This window comes from Hylaeus volcanicus, chromosome 7 (assembly GCF_026283585.1).
Source record: "Hylaeus volcanicus isolate JK05 chromosome 7, UHH_iyHylVolc1.0_haploid, whole genome shotgun sequence".
NCBI lineage: Eukaryota > Metazoa > Arthropoda > Insecta > Hymenoptera > Colletidae > Hylaeus > Hylaeus volcanicus.
Window position 1 is genome coordinate 20,154,641 of NC_071982.1, and position 19,566 is coordinate 20,174,206.

Here is a 19,566-nt window from a genome sequence, read left to right on the forward strand (position 1 = left end):
ATTTTTCTTTTGAATAAAATCACGAAAAAGAATTCCACTCGATTTTTTATTCAACCACCGGGCCTGAATTCTAAACTGCTTCGAATTTCTTCGAATGGAATATATGTTTCCTCTGTTCCAAGAATTTTTCTTTTGAATAAAATCACGAAAAGGAATTCCACTCGATTTTTCATTTAACCACCGGGCCTGAATTCTAAACTGCTTCGAGTTGCTTCGAATTCTATTAAAAACGACTAACTAAATCCCAGGGTAACCCGAGCTTCCTCTTGTAAGCTTACTAAAAAATATCCAAGTTCTCAGGCGCCCTCGTTACTGTGCAGAAATGAGAATTTATCAATTTGGTAAAGGCCGTGAATAATTCATCAGGAACAGTGGAAGTTTCCCAGTAAAAGTGTCGAGGCGTAGGGGTCATTAGTTGAATGCGTTGGCGCAAACTATCGCTCGAATATTCAGGACCGTTACGAATACTACCGCCATTAAGGATCCCTTTTAACTTCTTGAAGAATCCAGGCTCGCGGAAGAATATTCCCACTTGCAAAGTCAAAGCAACGCGATTGCATCAAAGGGTCCCGAGAGATCTTTTTTCTCGATTTCCGTTCGGAACTACCGGCCTAATATTCGGAAAACGCTAGTTGGCAGCCTACCTCGCTACTCGTACACCCGCATGCGATTCATCAACCAAAAGCGAAACTGACACAAAATCGGTAATTAATTCTCTACGGTCTGAATACGTTTTACGGTCTACGTTTTCCGTAGACTTTGCTTGGAGCGAAAGGGTCGAAACTCTGACCAGGAATAAGTTCTATTGTGACGCGTTCTTTTTTCTTTTTTTAGATTCGATATTAATCCATCCAGCCCTCTTTGTTTCAGTCAAGCAAGAGAGCAGGGAGCAAGAGTACGCGGCCATGGAGGACCGTTTTACGGCCAGGCTGTCGTCGTCGACCGGTATATTTACGTTCGAAGTGGTTGCTACTCGATCCCGAAATAAGTCCCTCGCGAAGGCTGCACCCTAATCTAACCAACCCCGACGCGTAACGCAAGCTAACGTCGTCGGTTAGCGTTGTTCGAGTGCTTCGATCGGCAGATATGGTCTCGAGTGGCTTCGAATGGAGGGGTTAACGACTAAATCGAGTCACTTTTCGCACTTTGTTCCGTCGAGATGAACAAAAAAGTAACTAACAAAAAAGGAGAAAAAAATACCGGTGTCAAACATCCGCGACACTCTTTTTTCCAAGTTACAAACGGAACGACACGCGCGCGTTTTAAGCGTTGCTACGGCGAAATTTGGGAACGGTCGGGGTTTATTTGAAGCAGGTGGACCCTTGGGGAGGCTGGGATAAAAAAAAACTAAAGTGCCACGCGATCATCGACTAGGAGCACGTGTACAGGGCACTCGGAAGCGTGTCAGCTCTCGCGGCGATAGGAAACAATTTGCGGCTGCTAACGAAGCGACACTTGCGCTCTCCTAGAGTCGAGTGTCTTCGAAGACGGCGTGGAAATGCCGTTGCATATCATTTGCTCTAGAGAATAATACTAATTATAAAAGAGGGCCGTTTGAGATGGGCTTGGGCGTGTCGACAACATCGTTGAAATTGAAATGCACAAGGTGTAGAAATACTAGCAGGTGTAGAAATGAATTCATTCTTTGCATTTATATACAGTCGGTTCTGTAAGTATTCCTATCGAAGAAATTTGTCGAAATTAAACGATATGACAATGACAAGTACATACTGTACTTCTAATTACAAAATTTATTCGAAAACAGTAAATCCATCATTCAATTTATACAAATTTATTCAAGAGATATTGAAGGTACGAAAACATTTACGAAAATGACTGTATTCGTGACTCTGATTTAAGTAGAAATATTTACTCGTCATTTTGTTACGTTGAAGTACCAACCATCCACGACCAGATTCTTTAGAGATAAATGGTAATTTATTTTAAAAGACCACAGAATGAATTTAAACGGCTAATAACTTGTAGCCTGATTCAGACCAATTTGAAATACAGCGATTAATCGAAATTAAAACGTCGACCCGATTAAATTCCAACGATCGAACCGTATTAAAATCTACTAATTAGACGGGAAATTGACCGGCAATAACGACAGCAACGGCAACAACATAATATTGTTACGTGCGTGGCTTAATTGGATTTCGACGTTCTGTTAGGCGAACGCGGGGGTCATTAGGGGGTCATAACAGGTCGACAAATGCGCGTCGAACGGTCGATAGGGAGAGAACGTCGTTGGATCGGGGGAAAAAAGGAATAAATCAAGCCGGCTGTCAAACTCGTCGCGACGAAGTACCGTGACCCAGAAAATCCTTCGAGAGTTGATCGTCGTTTCGCGATATCTTCGCGAAAGGCACGTCGCGGTTTCCGTTTCCTGTTTTCAAACCGAGGCCTAGCAATTCCAATACGATAAAAGCGTCCCGTCGTAACGTCGCTGCGTATAAAACCAGCTAAATAAATCGCCACGTGTTTCCTTTTCCTATTATTCTTCCAAGAGGAAGTTTAAACAATTTTGGGAACAATAGAAAATGTAGAAATTCGATAGAAATCGAGAAAAGAGGAACCAAGGTTAGCGATACCGTGAGTTACGTTTGGTTCGACTGAATATTTTAATTGTTAATTGCGCAGGTGAGGTTGTTTTGAACGGAAGTCGATTTGGACCGAGCATTTTTCCAGTGTTTAATGATGGAAGTCGTGGCCAAGTTTTTAATTGTATGATCGAGGAGGGGGGTAATTATTGTTTATCTCGAAGGGGGATCGACACGTGCGGCCTTCTGTGTTCCTCGAGTCCGGCGTCCATGCTTAATATTTACTATTCTTCGGCGGTACTTCCGGCTTACATTTACCGCAGGAAGTGCGTAAGTGTTGCGCGTTTCAGCGACCCACGCTATCGTCATTGTTTTTCGTTCTGCCAGCAAAGTTGCGTACCATCATTAGTTGCGTAGGCATTATTTCTAACCAAAAGTTGTACTTTTTTTCATTTTCACGACGATTAACCCTTTGCACTCGAGAGGCGACTCTCAGTAGCACTCTCTAGGTTTCCTTTAAGTTTAATTTCTTTGGAACTCGAGGTATCGATAAAACGATCGTCGTCGAGGCAACGGTGACCTGATTTTCAAATTTCAAATTAGAGATCTCATTTTCGAAGTCAATCTTAGCATTCGTGGCAACAAAATGCTAAGAATGCATCTCGAGTTGCTGATAGATACCAGAATAAAAGGCCTCGAGTGCAAAGGGTTGATCTTCGCGACAATTATTTCTTCCGAATTTTCACGAAAACTGTAGTCTCTAAAATTTCATCCACGCGATTCTAGCGCGCCCCCTATCCAGTCCGCGCTGGCATTACATTCGTCTCGCTTCTGATTTCCTTCATTACACCAATTATTCTTAATAATACATGTATAATACAATAAGGGAATATTTCAATTAGATGAAATTACAATTGCTCGATTTACAATTGCTCGATTAAACCGCAGGCATTATAAACAGCATTCACCTCAAGTACGCCCTATTAAATGATAATCTCGTAATGATTCCGTTTACTCACGTTCGTGTAGAAGTCCACCTCTTTGTAGGGGTTCACAGCCACCAGTATGGATCCCGTGTAGGTCTGCAGTGAAATACCGAGTCAAGGGAAATATTGCCGGAGTCGTTGGGAATCGATGCATTCGACGGAGTCGTTCGCCTATTAATCAGGCCAGGAGCGAGATACAAATAGGAAGGGAGAAGTAGAGAGAAAAAAAAGAAAAGAAAGGAGCAAAAGGGCGGAAGGTGTGTTTACCGTCGTTGAAAAGAACCGCGCCGACGGCATTATTTCTCATTCCCCAACCTCGTGAACCGCCTTGAATGATAATGCGACGCGTATTCTCCGACGGGGCTGCAATGCACGTGTGACGTCACACCGGTGAGAGACTATACGACACCGCGACGATATTGTCTGAAATAAACGTTCAGGTGGGAACCTCCTGCCCGGCCATTTGTATTCGACGCTCGTGTCCGAGCGGATAAGTACTCGAATAAAAATGAATCCCTATATTTTTTCATCGATTTTTACAGGGGGGGGGGGGGGGGGGGGGGGGTAGTTAATATCTAAAGGGCCTGAAAAATGCCGAAAACGGGTTATTGGATGAGAATTATTGGGAAATCTAAAGCAGGGTTTATAATACTTTTTTTTTACACACTAAAATTTTGCACACTAGATGGCAAAGGGCTATCGATAACGACGGTGATTACATAATCGCTTAAAAATAGAAAATTGTTAAGAGTATTTGTTTGAATTTAATTTAAAAGAAATGACATTACTTTTCGGGCCCCCCCCCCCCCCAATACTACAATATCTGTTAAATAAACCCTGTAAAAAGAAAGATCCTATTCCTTCTGCGATGCTCTCAAAATTAATGATCAAAGTTAGGCCTTTTGTTCAGTCTCTAGAGTGGCGTTACCCCTTAATAAACATGCTATTCCCAGTTTATTACACACACTGCAATTCCCGAAGTTTCTAGAATAAGTGTACAGGCCCATCCCCTTTGGGAAGAGGCAAAGAAGCTCGCTATTACTATCTACGATCTACTGCAACCTATCAACGAGTGTTCTCCAAAACCCTATTCCCGGAAGCTCCTTCCACCCTCTGTCTATTTGTCAGTGCGTTATTATCGAGAGACGTTCGTCGTTGGTGCATTCGCTGGTTGTAGCCCAACAGCCGACCTCCAAGTATCCCCGGGAGAAGATTGCGAGTCCCGTAGTTCTCCCTTGCATAATAACCGAACGATGACATGGTTTCGATGCCGTTCAGGGACGGGGATCGCCGAAATGACGTCAGACCCGGTTGCGAGCCCGAAGGGATGACTCACGGGGTTGAATGCCGTCGGCGAAAAAGGGGATAACACGCACCTACAGTCTGTCCCATAAATATTCGTTCCCTCTATACTTATTAAAAGAATTTAAAATTAAACGATAGGCTAAATTAAATAATAACCTCGATGTTTGCGGATACATTTTTCAGCACAATATTCGTTATATATTTACGCAAGCGTAAAGTTTATCCGTGTGTATATTTATAATCAAACATTTATTTGAAAACATCAAGCCTATTGTTTCATTTAGACGAACTTCTTTAATAGGTACAGAGGGTAGGAATATTTCTGGGGCTGACTGTAGAACCGTACCCTTCTGCAACATTTCGAGCGACAGGGTGAAGGGAACCCTTTGCAACAATCTTCGGGGCGTCCCGCGACTCGCGAATATTTCAAAGAATTAACTAAATCAGAGAGAAGCGAAATTTCTGCTGGTGCAATATTTTAATCCCCACTTCGAGTACCTGTTGTATAGTAAATAAAGAATTTTTCGTTTTCTTTTTGGTCAAATGAGTCGAGTAAGAAATATTATAAAGGCAAAATTCATGTATCATTAACGCGAAACTAATCAAACACAAAGCCTGTATCCACGCTCTCTTCCATTTACGTTTAAAAGTGAAAAACAAAACCAGAATGCTTCCCAACCATAAAACCGAGAGCTCTCGACACGGTTCGAAACTCGAACGCACAAAAATTGCGTCTCTTACGAAGGCCGGTGATGTTTCGATAAAAGACTATCGTATTTCCTCCTTCAGCCGAACATCCGAGGACCTTTTCACCCAACCTTTCAAAGTCCTCGCCATGTTGCGTCTATTTTGGTCTACGACCTTTCCGCTAGCCAGCAAATATTTCCTCCATTTATTGCGACCGTAAAGGTAGCCTCTTCTCTTGTCACTCGCAGGACTCGAGTCACCCGGGACGAAGGTTCATCGATCCAACTAGAAAGACGAGGAACGACAAAGGCGTCGTCGACGGCAACGTCTTTGTAACTCGATGGGAAAACCTTTCCGCGAATCGAACTTCTAACATTACGAAATCTATGAAACATCACGGAACGATTAATCCTTTTCCCGAAGTTTGCGACAAAGAGAAAAGAAAAACGAAACTGCTCTCGATCTCTCTTAATAAATTCGAAGGAGATCGTGCGCAAAGATCTCGAGACTCGAGATCCAACGATCCACGCGTCTTTCGTCGTCTCTGCCCGTGGAAAAGAAAATAGGCGTCGCCGTCGGTTCGCGGTCCGTCGGGGAAAACTCCTTACGGACAACCGCGTTTCCGGCCATTGCATTGTCGCTCGCGATATTAATCTTTCCACACTTTTGTCGCGGACCAACGAGAAACGTTCCCGAAGTAACCGCGAGTTTCCCGGAATTTCGTTCAAAAGCGGTAAAAATTCTTGCGTTTATTATATTAATTTCACGTGGAAATCGCGCGCTTTTAAAATTAATGAAATTTATGGAATTATCGGGGGGTCCATACAAAACCCTCCATTGAGAGGTTTCATTTGAAATTTTTAAAAGAATTTCTTTATTTTCAACAAAATTCGAATATTTTAATATTTATTAAATTTTATTTTGACATTTGTATATTATTATACAATATTATTCTAATTCAAAGTACAAACCCTGCAATTAAATATGGAGCGCAACATGCGGGCACCTGATATCGTCTCCAAAGCGTATAGCGTTCTATTTTTTTAAATCTAAAATTAAACCTCTCAATGGAAGACCCTATATGATCACCATTAACGAATTTAAAGCTGCCGAAACTCCAATTAAAAACAGATCTCTACAAGCACGAAAAGGATGTCGAAAGCCAGAGAGGCCGAAACATCGTCAGTCGATGTTTCTTGGGTCATCGAGCACGGTACGAACGTCACGGTAATGTTATATGGGCAAACTGGGTCCACGTCCGCAGCCTGATGACGGTCAGCAAACGTTCGGAGGTCAGCACATGTCGTAAAGAGGGTAGTTGACCCAGAAAAGGGGGAATCTCGCGGTATCAAACGACACGGCGCAAACAGAGCATGAAATTTTCAATAAAATACGAGCCTGCATCCTCCGCGTGACCCAAAAGGAGACTGACCGCAAAAAGAATTCTCCCGCGAAACGAGGCGACGCGCTCAACCCTTCTTAGACTGATAAACCAGTCTGGGCTATTAATGAGCACAGAATTATTTCGGTATGCGCTTACCTTCCCCCGTGATTCAAATATAAACGCGACTTATCGTAGGATTATACATAGGTTATAGGATTCTTTGTGTATCAATTCCTTTCTCGGACAAAAATTTGTAAATATTCATGGAAAGTAGACATAAATGAATAACTAGGTATATAGGATTATGGGATAGGGATTTTATGCATTCCTATTAACCCTTTGCGCTCGAGGAATTTTTCTATCGAATCGAGTCCATTTTTATAATAAATTTTTGTAAAAGCAAAAACTCTGCTTCGAAGAGAAACGTCTAAAAATATTCACGACTCGATGTATATTATTTCGATTAATAATTAGTTGTATTTTGATGTAAGTAACACTGAAATTGTACGTTCAAAAATCACTTTTAAATTATATATGTTGTCCTACTTAATTAACCCTCTGCACTCGAGAGGTGACTTTCAGTCACCGCTAGGTTTCCTTTAAGTTTCATTTCTTTGGAACTCGAAATGTCAATAAAATGATTGTCGTTGAAGCAAAGGTAGCCTGATTTTCGAATCTCAAATTTTCGAAGTCGATCTAAACTTGGCATTCTATCGTCGCGAATCCTAAGAAAGCATCTCGTGTTGCTGATAGATACTAACAACAAAAAAATGCCTCGAGCGCAAATGGTTAATTATAAATTGCAAAGACACTTTGTAGATTTTTTTGAAAGAGAAAAGTCGCAAGTGTCGCGTACATTCGACCTGGAAAGAAGTCGTTCGCTTTCGTTAGCCTAATTCGCCGGCGTCGGCTGGTTTCGTAAACAGAGGATAGAGTTCTCGAAAGCCGTCGCATATCCGGCCCTCCGGGTTCACCCCTTCCTCCGCGAAACGCCCGCTAAAAGGTGGGCGAAGCTCATCCTCGACGAAAGCAATTGAAACCGGCTAAGAGCGCTTTGCTAGCGAGAGGTTAATGAGAGCGAGCTACCCTCTCCTCGTCGGATGCCGAAGGAGGGCACGAGCAGCGAGAAAAAAACGGACAATGGACAGTCGAGGATGGAGAAACAACTCGGGCTCGTACACGAAACGCGAAGAAACTCTTTCAATCTCGCGATAGCACTTGCTCGATGAGATTCGGGGATATAAATTGGAATTGGAAGGCTAAAAAATTACGCTACTCGTGCTCGAAGATATTGAGACGTTAAAGAGGGATGGACGGGACGAAATTTAGAGAGAAATCTCGAGTAGAACTATCGAACATCTTCCAAAGAAGGAAACGAGACAAACACATCGGCAGACTTCAGATTTATTCGAAGCCCAGGGTTTTGCCCATCACCGAACCGCAACGCGTGTGCCGATCGATTTTTCGAAGAAGCGATGCATCGAGTTGCAGTTCTTACTCCGTTCGAAGCGAAGGGTAAACGAGGTAACGTTGCGGGTGGAGTAAAAGGCGAGAGAGGAGACGATAGACGCTCGATCGGGTAACCAGGGTGTGGAGGGGATCCTCAGCTTCCGGTTTCATCGATGTCGCCGGGGACAGGGTTAATCCGATATCCCGAAAGAGAACCGAGCCTCGATAAAAAGAGCGTTGAGTAGCTCGAGTACCGCTGGATAATGGGTGGCCGGCCAAACGAACAGTGCGGACACCAGAGTTGCTCGTTCTTGCACCCTAACCCTTCACCTTCGTGGGAACAAATGAAACTCGACCGGTCCAAAACATCCTCGATACTGGGCCTATCAAAATAATCAAGAAGGTAATGGTTGCAGGTAATTTAATTTAATGGTAAGTGAAGCTAAAGTAGGTTGAAGAATGTTGAACTAGGAAAGAACAGTAATATTCGTCAAACGCTAACAGTGGAATATATTGTGGTGGAAGCAATACAAGCTCCATAGAAAAATTGAGAGGAAGTGGAAAACTAATTCTGAGACGTTACGATTGTTTCAATTCCAAAAGGGGCGCTTCGATAACTCTGAAAGAAATTAACCCTTTGCACTCGAGGCCTTTTTTTTCTGGTATCTACCAGAAACTCGAAATGTTTCTTAGCATTCTATTGCCATTGATTCTAAGCTATCTAGATTTGAGAATAAGGTTAGCTTATTTTATCGACACTTCGAGCTCCAAAGGAATTAAACCTAAAGAAACATTAGGTATCGTAGATTTGCTGCGTGAAATCTAACGAGAGTCACCTCTCGAGTGCAAAGGGTTAAATGACAAGTTCGATGTTTCCAAATAAATATTTTTTTAAAATAAAATTCTCGTTATAAACACGTAACACACATAAATTGTATCCGTGCACATACTTACAATGAAGCATTCATTGGGGACCATCAACCCTGTTACTTAATTCAGACAAATTCCTTCGCGTGATTCCTCGATTACATCATCGAGCAAAAAGAAGTTTCCCCGCTTCGAGAGCAACACGTGCCGCGGCTCAAAGCCGGTCTGTGTCGAGAAATCGATATTATTTTCCGTCTAATTATTTTCCGTCACCGGTGCCAATCTTTATCAGCGCCAAGACAACGGTGAATATTAATTCACGCGAACGGATATATACTTTTGTTCACGGTCGTCGATGCTTCCAACTCGGGGAAGCTGCTATCTCGCGATCGGAAGGGCTCGCAAAGGCGAACGACTCGCTGTGCAGCTATTTAATCAACCAACGATCTATCGACCCGAAACCGCTTTAGGTGGGGTGCAGCGTGCAATTTTATTGGCTAGATCGTTAACCCAACGATTCCGTTGGTAATGTTGAGACTGATGGAAACGAGGAAACACTCCCTGAGGAATTTACACGGAGATTCCCATCGAGAGAGTTAACAAAAATTAGCTTTGTTTTTCTGCACTTTGAAGATACGCGACGTGGAGATTAAGCGAGCAACGAGATTCTCTGAAATTCGTACGAGTAACTAAGCTGCACGACACGAGCTTCGAGAAACTTCAAACTCGTTTTTCTCAAAGTCGCATTTTCCTAGCGGGTACAGCAAAGGCTCCTTAAACGTGCAAGCTCGGAACTCGTGCGTACATTCTAGAGTTCGTATATTTTCTGATGTTTGCCGCCGAGCTTCGAACGACAGAGAAGAACTGTCCATTACTGTACCTCTAACGAAACATTTATTCGAAAACAGTAAACCTACAATTTAATTTAGACAAATTTCTTCAATAAATATCGAAGGTACGAACACTTACGAGACTGACTGTATTCGTAACTCCGATTTAATACGCTCCGAGCTTGTGCATTTATCGTAGAGAAATTTGTGCATTCAAGGAGACTTTAATTAGATAGATTTTCAAGATAGATTTTCTAAAAATCTATCGAACCGATCGCGCTCGAGTTACGCAGACGTGTTCAGCGCATTTCCAACCGACTACGATCAAATTTGTCAAAGCCGCTTTCCGTTCGCGATGTTCCCCGTGGGCGACTTTACGCGTCCTCCCACGCAGAGCTTCGTGGATCCGCGACGAACGAGGAAGTGTCCACTAACGAGCGCACCGACGACGACCTAAATCGCCAAGGCGAACACGCATCGCGCGTTTGAATTCCGGTCTCCGGATCGAGGGACCGAACGGAGAGCAAAAACTCCGCGTGCAATTATAAGCGACGGCTTAACTCATTACCGAGCGTCATCCTCGCGTTCGAGGACGAGTCTGTTCGCACTCCGGAATTAATCGCACGTGTTTCGAGTCGAGATGAAATTCCTGACGCACGAACTCGGCGACTAAGCGATTCGATTCTTTTTATATTCATTTACAATTCTTTGGAATTAATAGTATCAGTGAAGCCAACTGTTCTTTCAAATACCAGGACACCTTGGTAGAATTCTGCGAGACTATCGAGTTCTTTAACAAAATGTAATAACCCTGTACTGTTTCCGCAAGTCGCTAATAACCCATGATGTTGATGCGACGTTAAGCTTATTAAATAAAAAAAATAAAAAAAAAAAAAAATTCTTCGGAAGTTCGGTATCGTCCCTCTTGTATTTAATTCGAATCGGTAGAGAAGTACAGATTAAAAATTACCCAACGGGAGAGTTTCTCCCTCGTGTAAACTATGATTTATAGGTCTGTCTATTTTCTTCCCGATTCGCGGATAATCCAATTAAGAAACCGATCCAATTAAGGCTGGAATTTCGACAAAAGAAACCACGAAGCCGATATTTCCACCCCCAGGCGGATCCGTTCTTCATCGGCGGTCTTTTCTTTGATTTAAAAATGGCTCCCGTCACCTTTTATTCCCCGAACTTTGTATACGGACGAAACTTTCGTCCAGCCCCGTGGCGAATGATCATTTCACCGTCTTATCGGGGCTATCTATGGATCAGACGCGGCGCAGTTAAAGGGGGAGGGGGATTAAAGCTCGACAAGAAACGACAGTGGGTCGTCGGTGTCGGTCGTTGGGTCGGGAAGCCTTGGCAGATGAATGGATCTGTCCCTGGGGTGGTTCACCAGCTGACTGGGATTGTCGCCATGGCAACGAACCAACCCGGGAGCAACGCCCCACCCCTACAAAATTCATACGTACAGCTTTCTCTCACCCCTTCTACGATTTTTCTCTTACTCTTAGACTCGCTCTATCTTCTTCTATCCCTCTACCCTATATTCTCTGTCTCGCTCCGTTACACTCAACTTTTAATTCGCTCTCTCGTTTCATCCCTTTCGGGTGCAGCAAGCGACCCGCTCGTTTCTGTATATCGCAACATCTACGGCGAGGAACTAATTTTTCGTTAATTTATTCCGATAACTGGACCGTGAATTCTACTGTATTTATTTAACTCGCTCCTTGACCCTAAGTTCGATCGCCCAAGATTCCCAATTTCAAACCAAATTTCACCCCCACCCCCCCTCGAAACTTTCGTCTTTCTTCGAAAGTCTCGTGGCCACTGGCGACTGTAAAATCGACGAGAGTAAAACTCGAGCAGGTTGTTCCCAAGACTGAACTCTAACTCCAGACGGTAATAACGACGAGTGACGAAACGAACGGACGTCCGTTCGCGGTTTTTTGCGAAACTCTTGGCCGAGGCGGTTCACATGTACCCGGAGCGTGCTCGTTAGTCCGCGAGTTACATGCTAAGAACTTTGAAATTCCTACTCGACTCGACGGCTGTTTCGTTAGGCTAAAAACACGATTTACTTCGTTTCTGTCTCTTCGTTTAAGGAAAGATGAAATTCCTCGAGAAAGCGATTGGTTTTTACACGGAAACGGAGTTATCTTTCCTCGACGTGAAAAGGTAACGAGCCTGGGCACGGAATAATCGATGATCGCGTTAAAAATACGCTTACGAAGACGTCTTCTATATTCGTCGACTAACGAGCATCTGTTTCCGAGCGACCTTATTAGACCGATCGACTCGGTGTCTTTCGCGAGGTCGACGGTTAACGTGCGTGTTTCGTGATCCCTGGAGCGGAATCGAACGTATACTTAGGTTCGATCAAAGGATACGTATATCTGGTCCCTTCCGTATCGGACCTGGAGATTCCGATTGATTCCCGTCTCGTCGATGTCGCTGATCACCGTCATGTCAGGGACACCGAACTCGGGGCTCGAGCCTGAAACAAACGAGCACATGGATGGTCAGTAGCTGCTCCGAAAGCTCCCAATTCGCGCTAAACGTTGCTGTTTGGTCCTGAACTTGCTGAATCTACGGCTCGATATTCAACGAAGGAATCCTAACGGAATCCGTGGTAAATTGGCCGGTCCAATTTTTTTAGATCGCGGGTAGTTCGTGGTTAGACGGTCGTTGCCATATGGCAGAAATGCGATATGGAAACCTGGTGAGTTCTCTGGCCACCTGTTGTTCGCGCAGACAATACCGTGCGAGGCGATTTCTTGTCACCTCGAGTGGTCAATTTCGAGCAGAATCGAGACGTTAATGGAAACCTGGGGAACGTGGCATCGAAATATTGCGTCGAGGACGAAGATCGTAGGCTCGCTCTTTTTCCAGCACAAAGATACGATAAAAAAAAAGAAATTGGGTACTTCAATCAACCACGATCTTCAATTCCAATCAAAATTCACACGTGGACGTTCCTTTTTCAAACGATACTTCGCAGAGATAACAGTAATTGAACACCGGCGCACTTGTATCGCAAATTAACGCACCCGAAACACGCATAAATATTTCCACAGACGTGGGTGTTCGACGAGAACGGTGTTACAAGGTTTCAAGGAAATTTCGTCTGTTCCAGATCGCGATCTCAATTTAATTAGCACCCGTGCCATCCTCGCGAGCGACCCACCGACGCCAAGTGTTGAATCGTACACACGGTTGGGTCGCGCCTACCCCAAACACGCCGTGTGCTCTGATGTAACGCTTCCTGCGGTTTGCCTTTTTCTGCCGGTTCATTAAGCGCTCGCGACTTTTTTTCGTCCCGTTGCGGACAGGAGAAAAAAAAGCAAAAGCAAGGACAGAGTAGGGCGCGAGATCGGCGCGTGAATTCCATTTCCCTCGAAAGACCGGAAAAGCAAAGATCGAACGATCTCGAATCGCGAACGAGATATCGACTTTCGCGTTAGTTGGCGAGAAGGGACCGCGGGGAGTCACGTGACACGTGACCTTGGAGTAATAGAATCATGGCAGCTGACGTGCAGGTGCAGCGTCTCGCAGGTGCACGTGCCCTGCTCCACCGGCACCTGCGTTCCGCGAACACGTGGTTCGCGATGAATTGGAGCTGATGGCGATAAGAGGGTTAAATCACGTTTCTTTTTTGGCACTCTGACGCCATCTGCGTTCGGTGTAACACCGGTCGAAACGAAGGAACGAAAATAATTCAACGAATTATTTGTGTCTTTATCATCGGCGATGGGCGAAACCCTGGGCTTCGAATAAATCTGAAGTTTGCCGATACGTTTGTCTCGTTTCCTCTTTTCAACATTCTCCAAAGAAGGAAACGAGACAAACGTACCGGCAAACTTCAGATTTATTCGAAGCCTACGGTTTTGCCATCACTGGTGGTGACTGAGAGTCACCTCTCGAGTGCAATGGGTTCAAAGTATAATCAAAATGATACAAGAATGATGATACAACAAATGATACAACATCTCTACAACTGAAAGATTTATTCGAAGCCTAGAGTTTTACCCATCTCTGTTTATCATTCATATCCAATTTATCTCCATCTATAATCCATATCTCCATGTATAATATCTCTATGGAGAGCATTGAACATTTCGTTCCAATAACCCCTTTCGCCGATTAAAATCGCATTAAGTACTACCCTGGAACGCAGGACCCACGCGTGATCCAAACAAGGCTCTCGAATTTTACACCGCCTCGTGCATAAACTCGAACACGCTGCACGTCGCTCGCGCGGCGTTTACGTTGCGTTTTTTTCGGGCCAGGTTAATACACGTCGGTGTTCTGCGTATGATAATGCATCGAGTTAATTATTTCCTCCCGTTGTTACGTGTCGTCGACCTCTCTGAGAACACTTCGGGGCTGCACTGTCGTTGGTTAGCGGATCGTTGCACGAAAGCCACGGCCTCGATCGTCGCCGTGAATTTCCCCTCTCTCGCTCTTTCTCCTTCTCGCGAAGGTGGTGCGCCGGCGAAAGAGAGCCGGTAAGGAAGAACAAGAGGAAGACAAAGCGGGAGAAAATTAAGCAAGCCGCGCCTAGTGAACGTAAACACGTGATCGACGAAGCCGCAATTACCGAGCAAGTTCGACAGTTTCTGTAATTGAATATGGACGGGCGAGGCTTGTTTCGCGGAGAGGTCGTTAAAAAGTTCTTTATACCTTTGGTAATAATATCGCGCAGAACCCCTTTGTTCGTCTCGCATTTTTTATTTACCGCGCGTTGCAAACGGGAACGTAAAGCAGACGCGGGAGTTCGTTCGTCGTAGCAACGGATTTTTAACGCTTTACCGACTGTACTTTATCAATCGGGTTCTTGACACGGTAACTAATACCACGTTGATTACAATGATCCCGAGATAGTGGCGACACCAAGGGTTACTCAAAGGGTTGAACCTTTGCGCTCGAGGCATTTTTCTATAGAATCGAAACCAGTCCATTTCTATAATAAATTTCTGTGAAACCAAAAGCTCTACTTCGACGAAAAACATCTACGAACGTTCACGACTCGATGTATCATTATTTCAATTGATAATTAGTTGTATTCTGATGTAAGTGAATTTGAAACTGTACACGAAACGTTCACAAAATCACTTTTAAATTACGTATCTCTAGAGTCGCGACCCGAGCGCAAAGTGTTAATCCTTCTAAATATTAAATTCTTCTCTTTTTCTGTCTTTATCCTTTTCTCGAAAATGTTTTCATTTATTCGCCATCTCTGAACTCCACGCGAAATTTTCCTACTCGTAGAGTACATGTAACGACGCGAGGAAGTAACAGTGGCGCGTGAAATTAATGGTCAGGTGGCAGGGAATTCTTGCTTCAATGCATTCTTGTTTCAGTGGTCCGGACCTTCGTCATCTCGGGAAACGGATGGAGATCCGAGGCCGGCGATAAGGAAACGCGAATTCTAAAGAACGACGGAGAAAATAGGAAGCTCGACGAGGACAGACGTGGTACGTTTCACGGAAGAGGCGAGACGCAAACATCGCTTCAGTCGGGACACCGTACTATGGAAATGTAATACAAGTAAACCGTAATGATCCTTCGGTTCGTACGCTCGTTTCTCGTGATCGCGGCTTGATCTCGGAAACCGAGAGAACCCGGCAGATTACGGGAACGTGTCGCGAGATTCGGAAGATTGTACGCAACGAATCTCTATGCAGAAATGTTTGATATAATCACGTACCGTAGTAACAATGCACTGTGCGTTCGTCTACTAACGCCACGGGCCTGTCCAATAGACGTTTATTAAACCATCTAGGCACTTGCAATTGCCGCACGACCGCGGGAATACTATGTAAAGCCTAACGTAAATGTAAATACTATGTACAATTTTGTGAATTGTAAAATGTACAAAATTAACGAAGCAGATTTCATTTGTACACTTAATATACATCCGCTTATAGATAGAAAATATTAATTTTTCAGCGAGGTTCGTTAACACGTTGATCGCCACGTCACCCATATATGGGCGACAGTGTTTTTCGCTGAAAAACGAAAACTATTCATTCCGAAAGTTAAGTGTCATAGAAAACGAATTTAAACGAAATACTTGAATTTCGATGAAGTTACAAAACTAGATACCAAAATAAACGTTTCGTTACGCAGTTTCTTAAAGTCTGTGAACAAAATGAAATCGCGGTAGAAATTTTCAAGAGTATTAGTCTGGCAGCGAACGCGTTAATGAGCTATGTTTCGAACAGTGTCCTTCGAGAGGGCAGTCGGCACATCGAGCCACGATGGAATGTAGTTTCACGTTCCCCGGTAAAACACAGTTTTTGACGTCTATATCCGGTGATTCACCCGATCGGCACGAAATTCCGGGGAAACCTGCCTACCAGGATGCTGCAGTGACTCACTCGCTCGAGATGTCCACGATATTCGTGCGTCCGTCCAAGAAATACTTCTCGGCGGGGCGATTTAGGTCAGCCGTAAATTAAATTTCGAACTTTGCGTCCGCCGTGAGTCACGGTGCACCATGTAGGTACTTGATCCCAACGAAAAGAAACATGCTTCGACGTATCCCATGGTACGCGTCGGTTTTCCGGAAACGTGTCTAGGATCACGATGACGCGGTATGAAACTCGTCTGAATTGAGTTCGATCGAAAGCTAAACAAACCATTTTCTTTTACAACTAAAATAACATTCGTCAAATTATATGTTGGCAATAGGATCTCCCAACGCTACAATACGTTGGTAGCATTGCTCCTTTTTGGCGACGCGTTCTTTTCTTAATATGTATTATTAGTATGTAATTCAACTTTTCATAATAAACTATATATATATATATATATATATAAAACTAAATGTGCGTAAACTCTGTCGTCATAGAATACTCATTGCTTCCACAGAAATGAAATTCTAAGCCTGGACGACTAATACTTTATCCATTACTGTAGCGGCACTGCGTGCTTCTACCATTATCGTCCAATCGCTACTACAGTATTGCCTCGAAATAAGCAACTCGGTCGGGTCCAGCCAGTTGCTTGCTTCGAGGCAGGCGTGGTATTCGACTCGACTTTGTCCCGTACGAACAACTAACAGTATTGTTTCGGAAAATACACGCGCCAGAAAAAGAGAAAACATTACACGTGTTCTGTCCTCTTTCCACCAGTCTGTTCTCGCTCTCGCTTCCTTTCGGATCTCTCACTCGACTTCAAACAAAAAGATGGCGATAGCGAGTCGCTGATGTCGACGCGATACTGTAGTCGGTAAAAATAATAGAACTCGTACCGATGAAACGTTAATAAAACGATCGACAGTAACCACGTGACGATACAACTAATTATTAATTGAGATAATAATAACTTGAATCACGAACGTTCGTAAACGTTTTTCGTCGAAGTAGAGTTTTTGGTTTCACAGAAATTTATTATAAAAATGGACCGGATTCGACTCGAAACGAAATTTATTATAAAGCAAACCGGTGTTAATTTTCTTTGAACCCGAGTCACTGGGTGCTTTGTACCCCCGATCGGAAACACACGTATGCATACCGTGCATACATTTGTACCGTAAGTGGTTTTATCATACGCGACGCGATAACATGACCGCGTTAGTATACACGCACAGTACAATGTATACATCGGGCTGCTATGAATGCTGATTGTGTACCAACGACCAGATTGTATTGCCCGACCCGAGACAGAACTGGATCGCGTGTCGCAAAAAAAGGGTGTTTCTGTGCGTGAAACGTTTTACGTGTCCTTCGGGCCGCCATGTTACTCCGGCCATCGGCGGACGTGTTGACAAAAACAAACACGAGCCTCTTTGTCTCAAGAAAAAGCTAGGAACGGTCTATTCGAGCTACGTAAAAATTGTTTCGGTTACGTGGTTACGATATCCAACGTATTTATTAAGACCTTCATTTGTCAACCATTTACACTCGAGGCATTTTTTTCTGCCATCTACCAGATCTATTCCGTTGCCACGAATGTTAAGATTATATTTACTTCGAAAATGAGATCTTTAATTTGAGATTTGAGAATCAGCTCAACAATCATTTTATTGGCATTTCGAGTTCCAAGGAAATTTAACCGAAAGAAAACTCGAGTGGAAAGGGTTAACATTTTCATCGAGGAGCCAACAAAGTTAATTCTGAAGGCGATGTAAAAAGAAAAATCTATTCTGTGAAATATTACGGAAGCGAGATACGACTACAAAAAAACTGTTGCAATGACTGAGGCTCGCGTCAGAATTGAATGGATAAAAAGAATCATAAAAAGAATCCAAAGTTTGCGCACATGAACGTTCACCCTTTATCGACCGACGGGATAAAAGGAATTCAAAAGAAACGATGTGGAAGATGGAAATCCCGAGACGTATCACCGCACTGCGGGTATATATAGAAGAAGGAAGGGTTGGTGGATTCAGAGCGGAAGAATCATCGTGTATCAGCGAACGCCACCTTCGTTAATCGGCCTTTGAAATATTATTAATGACATTTTCGCGTAACGTGCATGCCCGAGTAACCCGACTCGTAATTATGTCGAAGATTGTCGCGTGTTCAGGTGCCACCAGGTGTCGCGATGGAAATTAAAAGGGTGCCTCGAATAACAGGCCTCGAAATTTAGCGAATTAACACCTGATTTGATTTTTCGCAGAAATTTCATTCCAAGTAGAAAGCGATACCCTGTGATATTTTACTAGTAAACGCGAAGTTCCGTGCGCAATAATTCGTTTGAATAGTCGAGAGAGCTGGCCAGGTGCAAAAGGAGAGACCATAGGGTAAGTCACCTGGCGCAGCGCGCCCAAGAATTCAATCCATTTATTTGTCTCGGTCCCCGTGGCTCGTGCAGAAAAATACGCGTGCAGAAAAAAATGCTCGAAAGGTGCACGCGAGAGCAAGATTACACCGTGTGTAGATCGATGGGAGGCATCGAACGAACGGTTTAAAAGCCCACCACGAACTTGACATCGGCCTCACGCAAGCTCTGGCTTATCCCCTAGAACAATCGGTCAATGCTACTCCGCCCCGATTGACAAGCTTTACTCTAAAACGTCGTCAAAGTGACCTCATATGCATACGTTAATTAATTCGTCTGATCCAGCTACTGTATCGTCTAACAAATTTTCGGCAACATTCTACGAAACCTTCGAGTACGGTATCCTGCGAGTAACGTATATCGTATACAGTACAGTCTCCCAGAATTTTCTATCGACGCTGTTATTCGAAACACCGACCGAATAAATCACTCGAGTTTGGTATCGTACTTTTCCCATAGAAAATGTCCGAAACAATCGATCAAAAGGAACGAGGAAACATGACTGTACTCGATTACTTTTTCCTAGCCAACCAAACATGTCCGCAATGTTCGAGGATATAATGGCAATAACGAGAAAAACTACTCCATCTTTCTGCTCCTATTATTATTATGATTTGTGCGAACACGAGAAAAATTTTCTTACGAGGGTTGAGAATCACAGTGGGAAAAAGATGTACAATTTCGAATATTCGAGCATTGATCCACCAGGAAACTTTAATATCTTT

At 43.7% G+C, this 19,566-nt stretch overlaps 1 protein-coding gene across 2 annotated transcripts in view; it reads right to left on the bottom strand.

Moving 5' to 3' along the window:
• The window catches only part of LOC128880159 (myosin-I heavy chain), a 39,416-nt gene that overhangs the window by 19,335 nt on the left and 515 nt on the right, over positions 1-19,566 (bottom strand). For both annotated transcript variants that reach the window (XM_054129925.1, XM_054129924.1), the window contains exons 2-3: positions 12,442-12,548; positions 3,563-3,625 (exon numbers count right to left, since the gene is read on the bottom strand). In XM_054129925.1, coding sequence (XP_053985900.1) covers positions 3,563-3,625; positions 12,442-12,548 — 170 coding nt within the window. The remainder of the gene's footprint in view (positions 1-3,562; positions 3,626-12,441; positions 12,549-19,566) is intronic.